The sequence below is a fragment of the Peromyscus leucopus genome, chromosome 20 (genome assembly GCF_004664715.2).
Source record: "Peromyscus leucopus breed LL Stock chromosome 20, UCI_PerLeu_2.1, whole genome shotgun sequence".
NCBI classification, from domain to species: domain Eukaryota; kingdom Metazoa; phylum Chordata; class Mammalia; order Rodentia; family Cricetidae; genus Peromyscus; species Peromyscus leucopus.
Window position 1 is genome coordinate 43,231,772 of NC_051080.1, and position 19,830 is coordinate 43,251,601.

The window sequence follows — 19,830 nt, forward strand, 5'->3', positions numbered from 1 at the left end:
CTGTTTGATGCCAACGTCGTGCAGGCCATTTTAAGGGACTGCCTTGGTGCTCGTGCTGTGAAAGTCACTCTAGTTTTATCACAGCTGTCACTCTTTGTGTGCAAGAAAGCTGAGGCTCACAGAGGGGACAGAAGACTGCTCAGGCCACCATTGGTAAAGGGCAAAGCCAGGACTCTAGCTCATTGGATGCACACTTTATAGACTGAGGGACCGCTATGGCTTTACTCAATTTGAGGCCCTTCAGAGCATGAGTTTGTCTTTCCCAAAATACGCCTTCACATATGGTCAGTGTGCCTCAAATTTACCAGTCCAGAGATGCTGTCCCCAAGCAGCAGACTCCTTCCTACAGCACATTTTTTTAAATCACCTCTTCTTTTCCACTCAAACTCTGTATTCTGCTCAATACTGCATTGTATTGCTTCTATAATTATGAAATAATATTTGAATTTCTATCTTACTACCTATATTATTGTTGAACAGGTCATCTTTCATTGTATAAAACTGATCTAAATCAAAAGCATGTGTCACATAGTTTTCTAAATATTGGTCACAATGTTTGAATAACGCAGACTTGCATAAGTCAGTAACTACAGATGGCAATGATTTCTTCATGACTTTATCAGCCACATAGTAGCAGTGAGATACTTGGAATGCTGTAGAAACAGCTGAATTATGTCTTGATTCTAGGCTACCAGTAAAACCCATTCTGGTGTCCTTCTTAGGGTTTTTTGTTGTTGTTTTTGTTTTATTTTGTTTTTTTCTTTTTTGAGTCATCTATTGGTCTGGTTGCTTTTGTGCAGAGAATACAGAAGAGTCTTAGCTGTAGGAAATTCTTGTCAAAAGGCCAATTTCAGTGGAAAGATGAGAGATGTGGTTGGTGTGTGTTTGTGTGTGTGTGTGTGTGTGTGTGTGTGTGTGTGTGAGAGAGAGAGAGAGAGAGAGAGAGAGAGAGAGAGAGAGAGAGAGAAAGAGAAAGAGAGAGAGTCAGTCATGTATCAGCTGACTTAAATAATCTCAGAGGACTCTTCACCTCAACCAGCGCTTTAACACACTCTCAGATGGCGTTCTGCTACACTGATTTTGAAATAAGCATCAATTGAATTCCTAGATTTGCCTTATTCAGAGCCAACAAAATGTAATATCATTCCTTACAAATACTCAACATGGATTCTCTTCTGTGGTAATGAAATTTTGTTCCCATAATTGCTTTTTCCAACTCAAGATTCCACTGAGGCTCATGGATTACATTAATTTATAGATTTCTCTTTTTTATTTCTCTCTCTCTCTCTCTCTCTCTCTCTCTCTCTCTGTGTGTGTGTATGTTGGCATGTGTGTGTGTGTTGGCATGTGTGCATGCATGCACATTTGTGTATGTGTAGTTGTGGGGGGTAGAGGTCAAAGTCAAGTATCTCCCACTATTGCTTTCCACTGTTTTAAGACAGACTTTGTCACTGGACTCAGAGCTCACTGATTGGCAAGGCTGACTGGCCAGTGTGTTCTGGTGATCTTCTTATCTCTATCTCCCCAGTAGGGTTACAGATGGATGTTGCCATGGGTAACTTATTTTATGTGTTCCTCAAACTTGTGTAGCAAACATTTCACTTACTGGGCCATCACCTTGGCTTCCCCTTTTCCTTCCTTCCTCCTTCCCTCCCTCCCTCCCTCCCTCCCTCCCTTCCTTCCTTCCTTCTTTGCCTGCTTGCTTGCTTGCTTGCTTGCTTGCTTGCTTGCTTGTCTTGTCTTGTTTTATCACCCAAGTTGAGCTCAAATTCTTGATAACCCTCCTGCCTTGGCCTCCCGAGTACTGAAATTTCAGATGTATACCAGCACACCAGGCTGCACTGGTTAATATGTTTCTGATATCTCTTTTAATTTGTACTAGTTCTCTCCTCCCATGCCATGTATTGGTCGGGGAGGACTCTTTGACCTGGGACATCTCGTGCTCTGTGCTGTGGACCACTGGCTGTAGTGGTAACACTACTTAACACCTTCTTTGCCCCTCATGTAATCATGCAGCTGGATAGAGCTTGATTCGATGTAAACTGAATTTTGGAAAGGTTGCTTCACAGGCAACATAGTATTGACATCACAGTAGGAGGCACAGCATGCCTGCTCATTTCACTTTCAGCAATGTGAAGATTGACCAGTGTGACCTGTCATATAAAAGCCCCATGAACTCTTGAGCAGCTGTTGTAGCATCTAGTAATATGTACTGTGTAATTTCCCTAACCCACAGATCTTAAATCCAGTCGTGGATGTTGACAGCGTTACAGGCAATCCCTCTACAGCCAGAAGGTTTGCTGCAGTTGACCTGCATTCTGACTTTGCTCTTGCCATACAACGCATATTCCATGTCTCCCTGACGTGAAGTTTGCTTAAGATTAATTAGCTTAAGGTCATGTAACAAGTAAGGTAACACAATCATGTAAATTTGCAGAATTGTTTAATGAAAAATTAGCTATAAAATACTGAGAAATTAATAAGGTAGATTCAAACTGAAATAAAAAGAATCACAGTAACAGTAGTGTTGAATCATTATGAATAAATCAAGACTAATGTCCTAGAGATGTTGTATCTTTCTAGCCCTAGCTTTAGATCCAAACCAGTGATGGATCTCAGTGTTAGCATCCCTTTAATGAGGTAAAACCGTAAGCTTTGTGGCAGCTTGCTTTGCATAAAGCCATGATGTGCAGCAAACACCATTCCATAAAGTGGAAGTGTATCACAGAAAGGTTCCTACAAGGCTCTAAATGTCATTTGCTTTCATGACTTGGAGTTATCTTGTCCAGAGCAGCAAGTTGCTGTCTTCTGAGGCCTATGGTTCTCACACTAATGAATCCAAATAGAGAAGGATTATTGGGCTAGAACTCAGAGTCTGTCTTTAGAGCCAGAATGGAGGAAAAGTTACAAAATACAGATGTCTGTCAGGGATTCTGTCCAAAGAGAAAAGCATGCCAGAAGTTAGAAATAGATATGTTATTCTACCCAAAAAAAAACAAAAAACAAACAAACAAACAAACAAAAACCTTGAATTTGGCTTTTACCCAGAAAAAAAAATTTTTTTTTTCTTAAATACTCAGATCAACCTATTAAGCCTTAATGTACTGTTAAGGTACAATGACTAGAAAGACATATTTTAAAAAGTCAAAGTTCATTATGTCATAGTGAGGGCAAACCTGCTTTCACTTCCTCAGAACCATGCCAGATTGTACCTGTCAAGATTCTGTAATCCTATATTTTTATTCGTGACTAAAAGTGTTCTGATATTTCTGAAATCATTAGTTTTTGCATATTAAGAATTTAAAATGGATCTCAAAACCTCCAAGGTATTTTTAAATTACGTGTAAGTTAAAAATGTCTATACTTCCAAATACTTAAAGTAAGCCACCCTGTTCTTGTTGTTTTATTGGGATTTCTGTTATGTTTGTTTGCTCTGTCATTGTGTGTGTGGGCACACACTTGCCGCAGCATGTCTGGGGATTAGAGGAGAAGTTGCAGGACTTGCTTCCAGTTGTGGGCTCCAGTGATCAAATGCAGGTATTCAGGCTCGGCAGGAAGCACTCCAAAGTGTTTGGCCCTCTCACGAGGCCCCATTTTATTGTTTTTTATTAATGGAAAATCTCTAAATTCAATGCGATTTATTTTGATTACATACTAAACTTTATGAATTGGTTATATTAGGGGAAATTTGTTCTTTGTAAAGTTTGGTTGGTTTTTTGTTTTGTTTTGTTTTGTTTTGTTTTGTTTTGTTTTGTTTTGTTTTGTTTCTCTTGAGTAAAGAGTTACTTATTCCAGGAGGCAGAAGTTTGGGGATGAGGAGTGGGAGACAAGAAGGCTCCTGGTTACTCGGTACTCCATGCACACTTAAGAACATTGTGTAGACACCGTGCTGGGCAGTGTTTTCTCTTTTATTCTCGTTACCTCTAGCCATACTTTATATTAGTTTTCTACTTCATACTTTTGTTGACTTTCAATGAATCTCACTAGGAAAACAGAAGCAGCTCCCACTGAAGTCTGCTTTTTACCCCTAAACGGATCTCGTAGCTGTGCTTTGGTTGTAGCTTATGATGTTATGAATTTGACTAAATTGTCTAAATAATTACATTCCCAAAACGTATTTTTTCCACATCACATTCTTTCTACATGATGATCTATTTAACAGGACATTGGTCAGGGCAGACAGTCATTCTGACTGAGAAAATCTGCCTCTCTATAAATGTTTGAAGAGTTGATTTAAAGACTTAAGAATTAGCAATAGCTTTGAGAGCACTGTTGTTCTGTTAGCCACCTGGAACCTGACAGTGAGCTAAGTGAGCAGAGCTGTGCTTCGACACAACCGCCTGAGATGTCAGCAGGCATGCTTTTTACACTATGGCTGCTCTTGTGATAAATCAAGGAAGTATAAGGTTAAGATTGATTGGGACCTAACTACTGGAAGTTATTATTTCAGGCAAATTTGATATGACAGAAAATAGGCAGAGAATGATGATCACTGTCAAAGACATTCATGTATTTTGTGATGCCATATATCATATACATGACTACTTTTTTGCATTCCACTTGCCTATAATGTTGAGGTGGTCACTTATGAATATGATTTTCTTGATAAAAGAGTTTTATTCTCTTTATTTAATTCTATTTGAAGAAATACTTTCAAATTCCAAGAACTTTTACTTTACAAGCAAAATTTAATACACATGTAATGATAAAAAAAATATTTGCTAATCTTTTGATTTTACACTTAAGTAAATTTAATTCATGTCTTTTCAAAGATCGTTCACTATGGTATGTGCCAATAACATTGTCATTTCTTGGTAATTTGATTTATGGATGTTTGAAATGTGATAACTTAAAGTGGTATGCATTTTGTACTCATAAGGAAATCTTTTAAGGTAAGTGAGGCCTTATCATGAGCCTCAAGGATAATCAGGCACATCCTATATCTTTGAGTTTATGTTTTTTGGTTTTTGAGGGGTTTTTTTGTATTTTCATTTCTTGACTCTTCAACAGAAAACCATTTATGACATCCAACCAGACTTAGGAAAGTTGTACTTCTTTAGAACATTGTTAATACATGGGTCTGTTTGTATTACTGACTATATCCTTCACTTTGCCTTCTTGAGAAGAAAGATTATGTGCTATTTATCCTTGTTCTCCAGTGCCTAAGGTGGTATTCACTGAGTGAAAACCATGCCTGAGTGGAAACTCAAAAAGAAATAGACATTGGCTAATTTGTTGAGTCTGTCCCCTGAAAGTGATGGCCAAATCAAAACCCTGTCTGTGCATTCTCTGTAGTCTAGACTTTACATATGTCACACTTTCTATGGATCTATGAAGGTCAGTGAATAATTAGGCTAAAGACAATGAGATCCTTGTGATACTTCTGGTAAGAAATTAAGACACACCACCTGGATTTGGTGCAAATCTCCACCATGTACCCATCAGGGAAGCGCAGAGTCCCAGAGGCCCACAAACTGAAGTTCCATCCGTGTGCACAGCTTTTAAGTGCAGTGAGAAATGTGTGTATCTGATTTTGAAGTTCAAAAAAGAAGTGCCTTTTAGCTTGAGTGGTTAAGAAGGGGTTATTTTTGGCTTTTGCTTTTCTAGGAGGGAGTGTAATGAGTAGTTTTGAGAGAAGGGAGATTTGAAGAAACACTGAGGAGACAAACTGATAGCATCTAAAGGCCTGAGCAGCATAAAAGCCGGAAACTGGTCTGAAGAAAGAGCCAGGGGCCAGAACTGGGACTCATTCCTTAGAAGTTTGCAGACAAGTTCATTTTGATGAGTCCAAGTTATTCTCCTGGGACATTTACCCAAAAGTACTAGAGGTCAGCCAAGCCCATTACTTGCTGAGTGTGTCATCCAATCTGCCCCGTACTCAGGAGTTGACACTGTGGGCACATGTGTGTCATCCAGTCTGCCCCGTACTCAGGAGTTGACACTGTGGGCACATGTGTGTCATCCAGTCTGCCCCGTACTCAGGAGTTGACACTGTGGGCACATGTGTGTCATCCAATCTGCCCCGTACTCAGTTGATTCAATTTTTTAATTGTATAGATTGACACTGTGGCACATGTGTGTCATCCAGTCTGCCCCGTACTCAGGAGTTGACACTGTGGGCACATGTGTGTCATCCAGTCTGCCCCGTACTCAGGAGTTGACACTGTGGGCACATGTGTGTCATCCATCTACCCTGTACTCAGGAGGTCATGGTGAGAGCATGTATGTCATGCACATATAGTTTCACATTTCTAATTTTTCCTTCCTGATATCTAAACTAATTCTTCTTCCTGTCAGGATCAGAAATCTCAGGTCTCTCTTGCCTCTTTGTCAATATCTCCATAGAACACCAGGTTCTCTTTGATGTTTAGCTGCACTAATTTAGACTATGAAGGCAAACTCAGATTTGTCAGAAAAGTATGGAATTTGTACATTGTGAGAAAAAATATGCTTTTAAAAACATATTTCAAATCTTTGGTGGCAACCCAAAGTATCTACTAATTTTTATATTGCGTGTTTCTGAGTTTCCTGAAATCAAGAAATGTATGTGTGCTTTCCCGACACTGGTCCCCTCTGTCATGAAAACATTACATTAATACTGATAAATTAAGTGTAATCTGAGGGTAAATGTACATATGTTATACATACATTTATTACTGTTACACATAGTCATACTTTCTCAAAAAGCATGATGAGTCTGTGTTTTACCCTATATGAAAGTTAGCCATTGAATTTTAAAGTATGGTGTGGCAACAGACTGCTTACATACAAAGGAATAATGTCCTTAAATACTTAGAGATAAGATTAAAATATATTATGAATTTAGGGTTTATATTAGTTTTATTGAAAAAAAAAGCCCTATAATAGTAAAATGATCTCTATTTTAAGTTAGTTTTTATCCAGAAGTTCTTAATATATTGGTATTACTCCTCTTTTGGGAAAAATATGATCTTGAAAGATGTCATATTATATACCTGCATCTGCTTGAAACCTGGTAGCTTGATAAATTGATAAGATAACTGGGTCATGTGTTAAGTTTTCTGAAAAACCAAGCCAAACAGAGATCCTAATAAAAGAATGTTACACATTTCCTTTTAAATACAAAGAAGTATTTCTCAGGGCTCTTAAATTACTATGTTCTAATACCAAGGGAAAATAAAATCTGGACTTCGAGTCTTGTTTGTACTTAGAGGTTTTCCGGACAGGAAGGCAGTCTTGATGCAGTACAGTAAGCCACAATACCAGTGGGGCATTACAGGTGAAGAGCACAGCTGTGCCCACACTCCAGTGGGGTCCAACTGTACGCTGAAATAGTTCCTGTGCAGAAAGAGAGTTTGCTTAACTTTGTTTCCCAAGAGTAGATCATATTAAAATGTTATAAAATCATGATTTCCTGCATTTGAATACTTGTGGTTTCTCAACTGGTTCCAAGTGTGTGTGTGTGTGTGTGTGTGTGTGTGTGTGTGTGTGTGTGTGTGTGTTTCCACATGCATATCCATGTGACTTCCATTAGCTGAAGATGTATAGAAGCTTTTCCTTCTTAAAAAATAGCATGAAAGGCAGATGCATGTTAAAAATACATATAAGCAGAAGTATTAGAGATTAAAAACATTTGCATTTTACCTCATTAAATGATAGACTTTTACAGTGAAGTGGAAACACAAAATAAGCAGATTCTGTGGTCAAAATATACTTTTTTAACTATTAAAAACTATACTCAATTTGTATTATTCTATTTGATGACTATATCTCCTATTCTGCATTATAAATAACTGAGTGTAAGAAAGAAAGAAAGAAAGAAAGAAAGAAAGAAAGAAAGAAAGAAAGAAAAAAGAAAAAAAAAAAAAAAAAAAAAAAAAAAAAAAAAAAAAAAAAAAAAAAAAAAAAAAAAAAAAAAGAAAAAAAAAAAAAAAAGAAAAAAAAGAAAAGAAAGAAAGAAAGATGAGTCTTCTGAACAGCTTTAGAAACCTGGAGCATGCCATCAAGTTCACTAACACATGCAGAATGGGAGTTCCAGGGTAGTGGATGGGAGGAAGGGTGATTTGACACAAGCCTTTATGTGTGGTGATAGATTGTGTACCCCAGTAAAGCTTACCTGGGGATGGAGGACAGAGCCAGCCAGTAAATTAGACATAGAAGTCAGGCAGTGGTGACACACACCTTTAATCCTATCACTCGGGAGGCCGCGATCTGTCTGGATCTCTGTGAGTTCAAGGCCACACTGGGCTACATGAGAGAAACAGAACCAGGCAGTGGTGACACACACCTTAATCCCAGGAAATAATATGACAGGACACAGAAAGGCATATAAGGCATGAGGAAACAGGAACTCTCTCTCTTTAGACTGAGGATTTCATAGAGGTAAGAGCTAGTGGCTGGCTGTTCTGCTTCTCTGATCTTTCAGCTTTCTCCTTGATATCTGCCTCTGGTATTTTTATTATAACACTTTTTAAGATTCATGTTACATTTATGCATCTAAGAGGCCCGTTGAACTCCCACTGAATACACTCAAATATAGCCATACTTTGTCAGAAAGACAAAGAAAATATCCTGAAGCAACCAGAGAAGCCGCTTATTATATACGTAGACAGTCGAGACAATTACCATCTGATTTCTCATCAAATATCATAGTGCTAGAAAACAGTACATTCAAAGTGCTGAATGAATACTTTTCATTAAAACTGCCCAACTAAAGTTAAATGCCTGAGGGAAATGGCAAAAATTAAACATGTATCCAACATTCATTTTGTTCCAAAGAATGTACTTTTTAAAAACCTGAAAGTACATAAGCACTCATAATGGCTGTGACAGCATGCACAAGCCTTGCACACGGACACATCAGCCAGAAACCCCGCATGGACAGGGGAGGGAGAGTCGGTTTTCCTCAGGAAGACAGCCCATGCAAGGTTACCCGTGCTCCAGTACACGGTCCTGCACCCACGCACATATAGACCGCACCAAGCATTCTGCTCACTTCAGTGAGTTCAGGAGAGAGAACACACGTGAACTGGAAAGGGAAATGTGGTAGGTTAGAGACTAGGGGGGAATTTGATCAAAATAGATATGTATGTGTGGAATTCTCAAAAAAATGTAAAGTATAAATGACATATAAATATAGTCTATTTTTCCTCTTTAAATAATGAAAGAGCATAGTTTTTATAGCCACTAATTAGGTATCTCTGAGTAAGTTCCCTAACTTGTATCAGCCACAGCTAATTTATCTGTAAAATGGAAGTATTTTCCTCACTAAGCTAATATATAAGAAACATAGGAAACCGCAAGGTGGCTTGGTGGTAAGGTGCTCTTGCACAGGCCTGACACCCTGAGCACGGTCCTCTGATCTCCACTTTCTTGCCGTGGCATACCTACACATACATGCATCCGCGCACACACACAAGGCAAATGTGACCAAAAAGGGTAGGATCTTCTCTCATCATATCTTCCCTCGGTGGTGATCATCAGTTAACTGGACTTCCTGGGAAGGCTAGTGTGCTGGGAGGAGCAAGGACAGTCACAGACTGTTGTGGAAGCAGGCATCGGTAACTGAGTCAGGACTGAAAACTGCTTTTGTATTCACTAACCAGTCCCACGCGGTCAAGCCTGCCTTGTTTGTGGGAGGACAGAGGAAAGAACAGCTGAGCAGGCTCATGGACTTGAGTGACCTAGTCTGTCCTGTCGACCTAACAGCACAGGTGTACAGGAAGGACAGTCCCTCTGCCCTCCGCCTAGGTGCTGTAGGGAGACTGGGCCTGTACAGGGGTGGCTAATTGCCTCACTTCAGCAGCCACTGCACAAAGAAATGGGAGCTATTCATCATGAGGACAGATGGGCAGTTGTAACTGCTAATAGTCTTGGCAGTACTAGTGAGTAATAAAAACAAATTAAGTGCCAAAATATTCTTTGCACCAAAAATATTTTTAAATGGCCAACACACATGCAAATCTTCCCAAATTAGCCATCAAGTGGAAACAAATTGTGGAATAACATTTTAAATGCATAAATAGATGTGCTTTTACCAACTGGCAGATATACAGCCTAAAATGTATTCATATGCAAAGGCAACATATGCTTAGAGTGCAGTTGATTATATATGGCTGGCTAATTTTTTAGATCCTGTCAAATAGTGAATAGGAAAACAAAATGTAATAAAAAAATTATAATCTTGACAGTCATTTGAAATGTACCATGTGTTACATGGGGAATGTGAGACCAGTCTACTTGTCCCACTTCCCATGACTCAGTACAAGATAGCCAGGCTTTCTAAACTGTTCTTTGGCAACCAAACTTTCTTGGAATAGTCATTTTCTTTCAAGTTATTCAGCACAGGCATTAGTCATAAATCCTCAGTTATAGATATATAACTAAAAATCATTCACATGGCCTCCTTCAAACCTAAAAGCTCATACTAAAATTATTTTAAATAGATCACACAAAGCAGAGCCAACTCTTCCTTGGGAATAATTAATTGCTACCATATGAAGCTGTAAGAACAATGTGACCATGTTTGATTTTTAGTTTTATTATGTCACTACTTATCTAGAAACTAGCTGGGTGACGTTAGCTTCTAACTGAAAGACAAAGGAAGATAAGTGAGCTGCAAGCAATGCTGTGCACAAATGGGTTTGATGGCAAAGTCATCTGAATGAGAGAAGCAGGGCCCAATGGATGCTTTTAGAACAATACAGTGTTGAAACTGATACTGTTATCTCCCTCCATTCATTAATGTGGGGTGTGGATGATACAGGAGACTGAACCGGACCTCTCTCACACTAAGCAAAGGCTACACCCAGCTGTATTAAATCAATTGAAAACTTTGCTCAGAATATCCAGTATACTAGCCCATAAGCAGCTTCAGCTCTTTCAGAATATTCAACCAAGAATACATGAGATGCACAAAAGTCTGAAAGAAGTACCAATGGCTCCTTTTAAAACCAGACATTGATCCTCTCTTCTACATTAAGACTCAGTCGCAGCTTCCTCTCTCTCCTCCCTAGTCACCATCGAAACAGATTTATCCTCTCCTGTCTGGACACTGAGTTGTATCTATCTCTCTCAACCTCGCAAGATTCATTTCACCCGAGCACATCCTCCTTACCCTCTTGGTTGGTGCTCTCTCTCATTCTCAGAAGTCCTTTGCCACAGCTACCAGCCTTTTTCTTCAGTGCTCTCAGCAGTCATGCAGATGATGTAGTCGACTTCTCCTGTTTTCTCTCTCTAGTGATCCCTCACTCCCTCATACAAACCCTGAACTTGTCATCTCCCAAAACTTTCCTGCCCTCCATGTCAATTAACCACCATCCTGATCTCCGTCAGTGTCTCATAGCCTTGCAGCCTGACGGCCCAGCAACTTCTACTACTGTCAGCTCATTAAGCTGTGTGAAGCTCTCCATAAGTGCTCGCAGTTTTCCTGCCAGCCTACTGTGTTTCCATACTCTTAACCAGTCTATATTCCTAACTCATCATTAAAAACACCCTCTAACAAATAAATACCCCAGGCCCTACTAGTTGCCACCCTTCCATTATATGCTCTTGATGGAAGGGTGGTGCAGGATAGACTGTATTAAGTTCTGTATCAGCAGTTAATCCCCCTTTGCACTCTGGAACAGCCAGCTCCTCACTGACTATTTCTACTGGGCTCCTTGGTACTTCCTACTCAGTATGTCTACACATGAGTTCATGGCTACCCTTTGACAAAAGTGACATTTCTTACCCCTGCATCCATTCACTGCCAGTCATGCACAGGAAGGGGTAGAAGGCCCTTCTCCAGTGATGAAATGCTGGCAGACCCCAGCTTGTCTAGTCCTTGCACAAGTAACCATAGCCACATTGAGCTCACGAGTACAGTAGCTGTGTCATACACATCTCCTCACCCCTGGCGCTAAGGTCCTTTCTGTCTCCAGCTTCTGTAGATGTCCAGTGTAGGACAGAGCAGTCCAGCATCATTTCTCAGCTCTTTGGCCCCCAACAAGTTGTGAACTCTTTTTTTTTTTTTTTTTTTTTTTGCTTTCTTTATTTTTTTTAAACTGCACTTCTCTTCCCTCCATCCCCAGTGTTGAAACAGCCGTCTTTCATTGATTGAATGGCCTAATGATTTCCCACACTGCCTCCAGCTTAGATTTTCTTATGTCAGATACTGAGTCCATTAGAATCTACTGGTGTCCTTTTCCTTCTAATTTCCAATATGACAGCCAATTTTCATTAGCTATTGTGTGTTTACTTTGATGTAGAATTTCTGGTGCAGAGTCAGAAACAATTTTTAACCCTATTCACAATGTAAACCTCTTCACCAAGACAATGCAGAATTTTACATTCCATTATTTATATTATAACTACACACTGAGTATGTTAATGTGTATTTCTAAATTCCTCTAGTCTTCCACCAAGGTTCTTGAACTCCTTTCTAAGGTTCCTGCTTAACTCATATCTCATATTTCTTCTGCCCCTAGTTATGAGTCCCTTGATCCAAAGAGGAGGCTCACTGGCTGCCCAGAGAGGAGTTAAAGAATGAGATGCTTTGATCTCTTAAGTTGGTGTGTATAGAGGACCATGGTTGATGGTTATGTAGCAGAAAAAGCATGTGGAGCTATGGTGTGGTCAAGGTTTATTTTATTTGTGAAAGTTCAGCTCAATGTTTAAAAAAAAATTTAAAAAAGAGCTAAAGAGATGTCTCAGAGATCAAAAGCGCTTGTTCTTGCAGAGGACCAATGTTCATTTCCCTGAACCCACATGGAGGCTCACAACCATTGTGACTCCAGTTCCAGAGATTCTAATGCCTCTTCTGGCCTCTGTGGTTACTTCAGAATACTCTCCACATAAAATCGTTTAAAGACCTAACTAGGGACCTACTGCTTACCTGATTGCAATGGCATTCAAGCTTCTGGGGCTCCTTGGGCTCTTGCCCAAGTAACTAAGCGCTAACATTCTTTTTTTTTTTTTTTTTTTTTTTTTGGTTTTTCGAGACAAGGTTTCTCTGTGTAGCTTTGCGCCTTTCCTGGAACTCACTTGGTAGCCCAGGCTGGCCTTGAACTCACGGAGATCCGCCTGGCTCTGCCTCCCGAGTGCTGGGATTAAAGGTGTGCGCCACCACCGCCCGGCCACTAACATTCTTTAAGGGCTTACTATATGCTAATGAATTTTTTTGCCTCATTTTATTCTTACAAAAATGTATGACAGTAGTTACTTCATTATCCACTTTTTAGAGGAACTAATGTTAGAAAAATCAGTTTACCCAAGAACCTATAGTAAGTGGAGCTGGGATTTAAATCCTGATAGCTCTAGCTGCAAAGTGCATGCATTTGTCTTCTGTACGTTTTAGTGGCAAACTGATACGGGCTGAGTTACCCATATCAATTCAGTGTGTAAATGTTTGCTCATTCACATATGAATTATGCACTCATTCAGCAACTCTGTGAACATTTGCTGTACACCCTTGCCGGGTGTGTAAAAACCTGGTGTTTGCCCAAATGGAGATCATTCCCTCAAGGAATGTGTTTTCCAGAGAGAATACCGTGTATAGAGATAAATATAACATGTCATGGACATGAGAAGAGCTGTGAGATAGACTTTAAAAAAAAAAAAAAAAACTATTGGCATTCAGAAAAGGGAGAAAATTTTTCTATTTGGGAATTGAAAGGCTCAAAGAAAGGTAATCTTTGATTTGGACTTTGATAGATAGAAAGGATTTAAACATGAGACAGTGAGAAAATAGGTATTTCCAGTTTGAAAAAAATATAGAAATAATGACCCAAAAGGTTATAGAAAAGCTTGCCATGGGTATCAAGAAAAGAGAATTTATTTTCTTTTTACTTCTTGATCTTCTTTTTGTTTTGTTTTCTTTTGTTTAGCACAGGTTGGCCTCAGATTCCCCAAGTGCCTGCATAGCTGAGGATGACTTTGAGTTTGTGATTACCTTCCTCCTCCTCACAAGTGCTGGGATTACACATGCACACCTTACTAACAGTTTCAAGAAGCAGTTGCTTTCACTGGCTACTCTGACTGTAGTACTTTTAAGTTCCCCAAACAGATACATCTGTTTCAATGTACTCATGCGTTGATTTCCTTTCTTCTTCATCCAGCATCTCCCTCCTCAGTCATGCATGCTCAGGATCCATCACTGGGGGGCTGGAAGGTGACTCAGTGGGCAGAGTCCTTGCTGCCTGTGCTGGCCAGTTTTGTGTCACCTTGACACAAGCTAGAGTCATCTGAAAGAATAGAACATCACTTGAGAAAATGCTCCTCGTAAGAACATTATAGGGCATTTTCTTAATTAGTGGTTGGTGTGGAAGGGCCCAGCCCAGGTGCTATCCCTGAGCTGGTCATCCTGGGCTCTATAAGAAAATGGGCTGAGCAAGCCATGGGGAGCAAGTCAGTAAGCAGCTCCCCTCCATGGCCTCTGCATCAGCTCCTGCCTCCGTTCCTGCCCTGTGTGAGTTCCTGTCCTGACTTCCTTCAGTGATGGCCTACAGTATGGAAGTGTGGCCAAGTAAACTCTTTCCTCCCCAACTTTCTTTTGATCATGGTGTTTCATCACATCAGTAGTAACCCTAAGACACTGTCTAATCCTGAGGACCTGAGTCCAGTGAAAACCTAGTGTAGCACCCTTCACCTATAATCCCCTTGCTGGAAGGCAGAGATGGGAGAATCCCTGAGGATCCTTGCTGACCAACCAGTGAGCTCCAATTTCAATAATATGAAGTGTGATGATAGAAGATGCTTGACACTGATCTCCATTCTTTTCATGTGCATGTGCGTGAACTTCACTGTAGATGGAAGTGAAATATGTTCCTGCTAAATGATGAAACATAACCCATTAAGGAAGGAAAAGTTTATTTAGGAAAGTTTTTTTTGTTTGTTTGTTTTTGTTTTGTTTTGTTTTGTTTCTGTTTGTTTTTTGGATTTAATTATGGCCTCCAAACTTTTAAATGCTGAAGACAAATGGTAAAGTAATGTATCCTTCTTCACTCAGGGGTCTCAGTCTAGTATAGTCTAGTATATGAAGAGTTAAGGGGTCTGAAGTATGTTAGAGACATGTACAAGAGTTAGTGCCAGCTCTGTTTGGCAACTAGGGAATGCTTGCAAAAGAGGAAACACATCTTACTACAGTACTTTTTAAGACAAACAGGATTAACCTATATGTTGTCTTTTTAAAGCTAAAATTTTAAGTTTAATAACACATCTCATGTATCTTTTGTGTATATGAATATTTGTTACTCAGTTTGATCTTTGTAATTAATCCGCTCTGTAAATATACAACAAAGATATTTGAGTTGTTTTCACTTTTCCTACTAACACTGCTGAAATACAAATGCAAAGACATAATATGCATAACAGAGACACACATGTACATATACATGCTCTCTTTCATTGCCATAACAGTAAAACAAAGCCTTAGAAATAAACTAAGAGATATAAGCACTTAATTCATAGTGGCTAGGAATGTTTTCTTTTCCCACATACCTTTGCAAAAACTGGAGCCGTCAATCTTCTTAAGCTGCCAGATTAATAAATACATTATCTCATTGTTACATATTTGCTTAAATTACAATTTCTTGAGTATTACTAAAGTTTCATAGCTTTTCCTGTGTATTGGCCAGTTTTATTTGTTCTGTGAAATAGTTACTATTAAGATCTATGCATTAGCCTATGCAAGCTGGTAAGTGATTCATGGGTGCTATGGAAAGCATCTGTCTCCTAAGTCAGAAACAAGACTGCATTACAGACAACCCCACAAGCACTGTGAGCATCACATGTGTGTTGATTCCCCTTGCTTTCTAACAAGGGCTATGCAGAAAGGGCCTGGGGGATGCTGCACTGCAGTGGACACTGGGAACAGCTGAAGTATGTGGAGCTAGAGTGGTGTGTCTCTTTAAGACACATATGTGTTCTTCTTTATGCGTCTAGTTGGTTCATAAGAGCTGTCTCCTGTCTGAACAAATAGTGCCTGGTCTCTCATTGACTCTTGCCTTTCTTACCTTGTCTGAATTTTTATATTTGACTTTGATCAGTGATGCTTTTTCCTGAATGCTGAATTTTGTTGCATACATAGCAATACTTTGCTGTTTCAAAATCAAAATGCAGCAGCTTTCTTTTCTCTTATGCTTTCACGCTGTGGTCATTACTGGTTTGATTCTGTATTTACTTCTGTGTGAGCAATGATGTAGGGTCTCATCTGGTTTTGTCTCTAAACATCCCCCCCATCCATCCCCGCACGTCTGAAAGCATGCTCTTACTTCATCAGCACTCGCTGCCTATTGTATCTTAACTCTGGCCGTAGCTTTTGAATACTGTAGTTTCAGAAAAAGCATAGAGTTTGTTCTCCATTATTTTTCTTTTAGATAGAAAACTGTGGGTGTTTTTACTATTGAGTGAGGGTTTTTTTAATGAATCTTCTAGAGTAAACAGGGTTAATGTAACTGAAAAGGATAGCCTACAGCATTCTTTTATACCTTTATCTTACTATCAAATTGTAAGGTTATAATTTTTGGAGGTTTAATTTACATTTCAGTGAGTATATTTTCAATTTTATTATTTTTTAAATTTTATTTATTTATTTTATGTGTATGGTTGTTTTGCCTGCGTGTGTGTTTTTGAACCATGTACATGTGTGTGCCCTCAAAGGTGAGAAGAGGGTAGGGTGTCAGATCTCCTGGGGGTGGAGTTACAGATGGTTGTGAGCTGCCGTATTGGTGCTGGAGATTGAACCTGTGTCCCCTGCAAGGGCACTGAACCATCTCTGCAGCCCCATCGTTTCTAGTTTATAACTTTTTTTTCCTTTATTTTCCCATAGGTCCCTTGTAGTTTGGAATATTGGGATGAACTCCAGAAAGTTTTTGTTGCATTTCAAGAATTCAGCCTGTCTGAAAGCAAAGTTTGTGAATTGCAGTTGCCAGATATCAATCTTGTGAGTGACCAGAAGAAACTTGTGTCCTCAGATCTGTGGAGAATTGTCCTGAACAACAATCAGAATGCAACAGATGACCAAAGGTAACACAGGCAGACGATAGAGGCAGTGGTTAGACTGGAGAACGGCCAGCTGGCGTCTTGTCTTCTCCCACGCCTCCCTGCTGACCTGTAGAGTGGAGCGCTAACAGGCTTGTGCCTGACTTAGAGACAAAAAGAAGTAGAGCTCAGTTCTGCTGTTTGACAGTCTGGGCCTTACTCATAAAGTAGTCTGGGAACCCTATGAGAGAACCTGTAACCTAAATGTAGAATGAAAACATCGAACAGTCAAACCTAACAAGCCATCCTCCTGAACTCAAAACACAGGGGAGTAGCCGAATAGACTCTGATGTTGCAGTTCGCGTGCTGAGGGTAAACATGGGGCAGTGAAAGGAGGATGACGGGAATGTGCTTGTCGGCATATGAAGTCAAACTGAAAATACATTCATCTTTAGTGATCTTTTTTTTACTCTAAGAGGTAAACTTTCAGACACTAGGAAAATTTGACCAACCAGGGTCAATTAGCTGATGTTTGCAGCTGTGAAGTCACATTGGTCATAATGAATTCCAGAATCTATAAGCTTCAGATAGTCTGATCATGTGTCCAGAACTTCCCAGTCCACTTTATAACTCCAGATTATGCCCAATTCTGGTATTTGCCTACTTGATGTGTTTATAGACTTAAAGTAGAGAAAAATAACTCCAGAAAGCTATTCAGCATGTGCCCTGGTTTACGTGCCCTGCCAAGCCTTTGTCCTTATGCTTTCATGAACGATGAGAAGAAGAATGTGAGCCTCATCCAGGGGCCTTCCCTGGGCCACAGGCTGTGTGTGCAGTGAGACCCCGCTATTCTGGCCTTTCCGTGTCTTTCCTTCTGGCCCTCCTTCCTCATGGGTTGGCCTAGGGGCTGCCTGGCTCCCTTGCCCATTCGCTTCCTTTTCTTCCTGGATAACATTCAAACACTCATGGGAAGGAAGACATCCACCACTCCAGCGCTTTGCAAATCAGGTGTTGTTTTGTTTAATGTAACTTTGATTCTGCCCATATGTAATCATCATAACACAGCATGTTGTGCTGGTTTTTACTTTATGTTGTAAATAGTGGCAAATGGTTTTTATTCTGAAAGTATTTACTTGTGTTAATAGTATGAGCTTGTGAAGCACCACACTGAAGTGACTCTGAGCAGCATTTTGGTCTATAGCCTCACAGTCTCTTTCATTGATTACATTGTATGTTTCATAAAAATAATGTTTTTTAACTTTATGTATTCTATCTCCAGGATATCTAGGCTCTTTAAAAATAATTACCTCCCAACATATTACCTGGTAACGTATTGTCAGTGAAAGTACACGTGAGAGGTAGGGTCTTGATTTTACTGAAAGGGAAAGAGCAGCAGGCCTCAGGGGTGTAGCAGATGGAGAGGAAGATTGCTTTCTCAAGTAGAGGTTACTCCTCACAAACCCGATTTCAGAGAATAAGCTGCAGACAGCCAAATTGATTTTTTGAAGCCGTTTCATTAATAGTATCGAGTTAGAAATGATCTCTTGATTTTAATTCTGGGAGAATGCATTTTCACCATGGAGAGTCCTCTGGGCAAGGTCAGTCCCTCTGACTCTGAAGCTTCGTGAAAGTTTCTGCGGTGGTGAGTTCGGTGCTGTTGAGTGCAAAGCCCTGAGAAGCCGGAAGTGCATGCAGCCGTCACACCCGGGTCTTCCCCATCAAGCTGTCGGCATTGCAGCCCCAGACCTGTGGCCCTTGCTGGGGACTTTCACACTACCTAATACTTTGTGATTAATCTTAGTTTGAATTGTTTGGAATGAATACCTTTTCAAGTAGAAACTGGTATTAATGAAATTTAATTATAACTGTTTTAAAATCCAACATAATCAATTACTATTACTATTGAACTCGAGTTGGGGAAAGCAAGTCGGGTTTCAGAATGGAGGGCCATGAGCCAAAAGAAGCAGAACAGTTGAGGAGATGCTCTGCTCTGAGCTTTGGAACTACAGATGGTTATTTAAGAGAACACTCTGGAAAGGGCACAGTTACAGACTGTGTGGTAATAAGAGACCCCCAAACAAAATATTCCCGGAGGCAGCTTTGGTATTGAGCCTTGCTCTTGTGTTGCTGAGGTGGAGGCAGCAATGAGCACTCCACACAGAAGGCTAATGAACGCACACAGAAGGGTGTCAACATCTTTGTTTCCACTGCTTGTAGAAGAGGGTTCTGGAAAGCCTGCTGCCCGCTGAGCAATGCAGAACACGTTTGCCGGATGTGTTAGAGTAAGATACAGAAGGGTATAACTTGAGAGGCTGCTTTGAGAAGTGTGGCAAGATTGAGACCAGAGAAGTTACGGAAGACAAGCAGAGTGGGGAAGAAAGAGAAGATTTGCTTTTATAGCTTTTGATGGTCATGCTGCAGTTGATAAAATTGTCATTTAGAAATACCACACTAGTAATGGCCATAATTGGGAAGTGAAAACGGCTCTTTCTAAACCAGAGATGTAGTCTGCTGGAGCACAGAGAGGTCATGGAGGTGGGGCTGGCCATTTTACAAGTCATGGAGAAACTTTAGGAGAAGAGGGCTGGGTCAGTAGAGGTGGTGGCAGCAGAGGCGATTTGCCAGAGGACTTTGTTTGCCAGTGCAGAGGGGCAGTTCTAACATTAAATGCTAGACATTACTGTAGTCTGTATACAGTATCTCATTTAATATTCAAAAAGTAAATCTAGTTACTATTTTCACACATAAGACTAAGACTAACCAGGTTGAAGTAACTTGTGCATTTCTACTAGAACTGCATGATTTTAAACTAGATTCTCTTCCCCTGTTCACTCTGCTTGCCTGTGTGCTGTATTGTAAAACTGTATTAACCATGTAGAGAAGCAGCGGTCC

General features: G+C 40.0%; 1 protein-coding gene across 4 annotated transcripts in view; it reads left to right on the top strand.

Moving 5' to 3' along the window:
* The window catches only part of Vps13b (vacuolar protein sorting 13 homolog B), a 527,154-nt gene that overhangs the window by 415,884 nt on the left and 91,440 nt on the right, over positions 1 to 19,830 (top strand). For all 4 annotated transcript variants that reach the window (XM_028884474.1, XM_028884475.1, XM_028884476.1 and 1 more), the window contains one exon: positions 16,787 to 16,983. In XM_028884474.1, the coding sequence (XP_028740307.1) occupies positions 16,787 to 16,983 (197 nt within the window). The remainder of the gene's footprint in view (positions 1 to 16,786; positions 16,984 to 19,830) is intronic.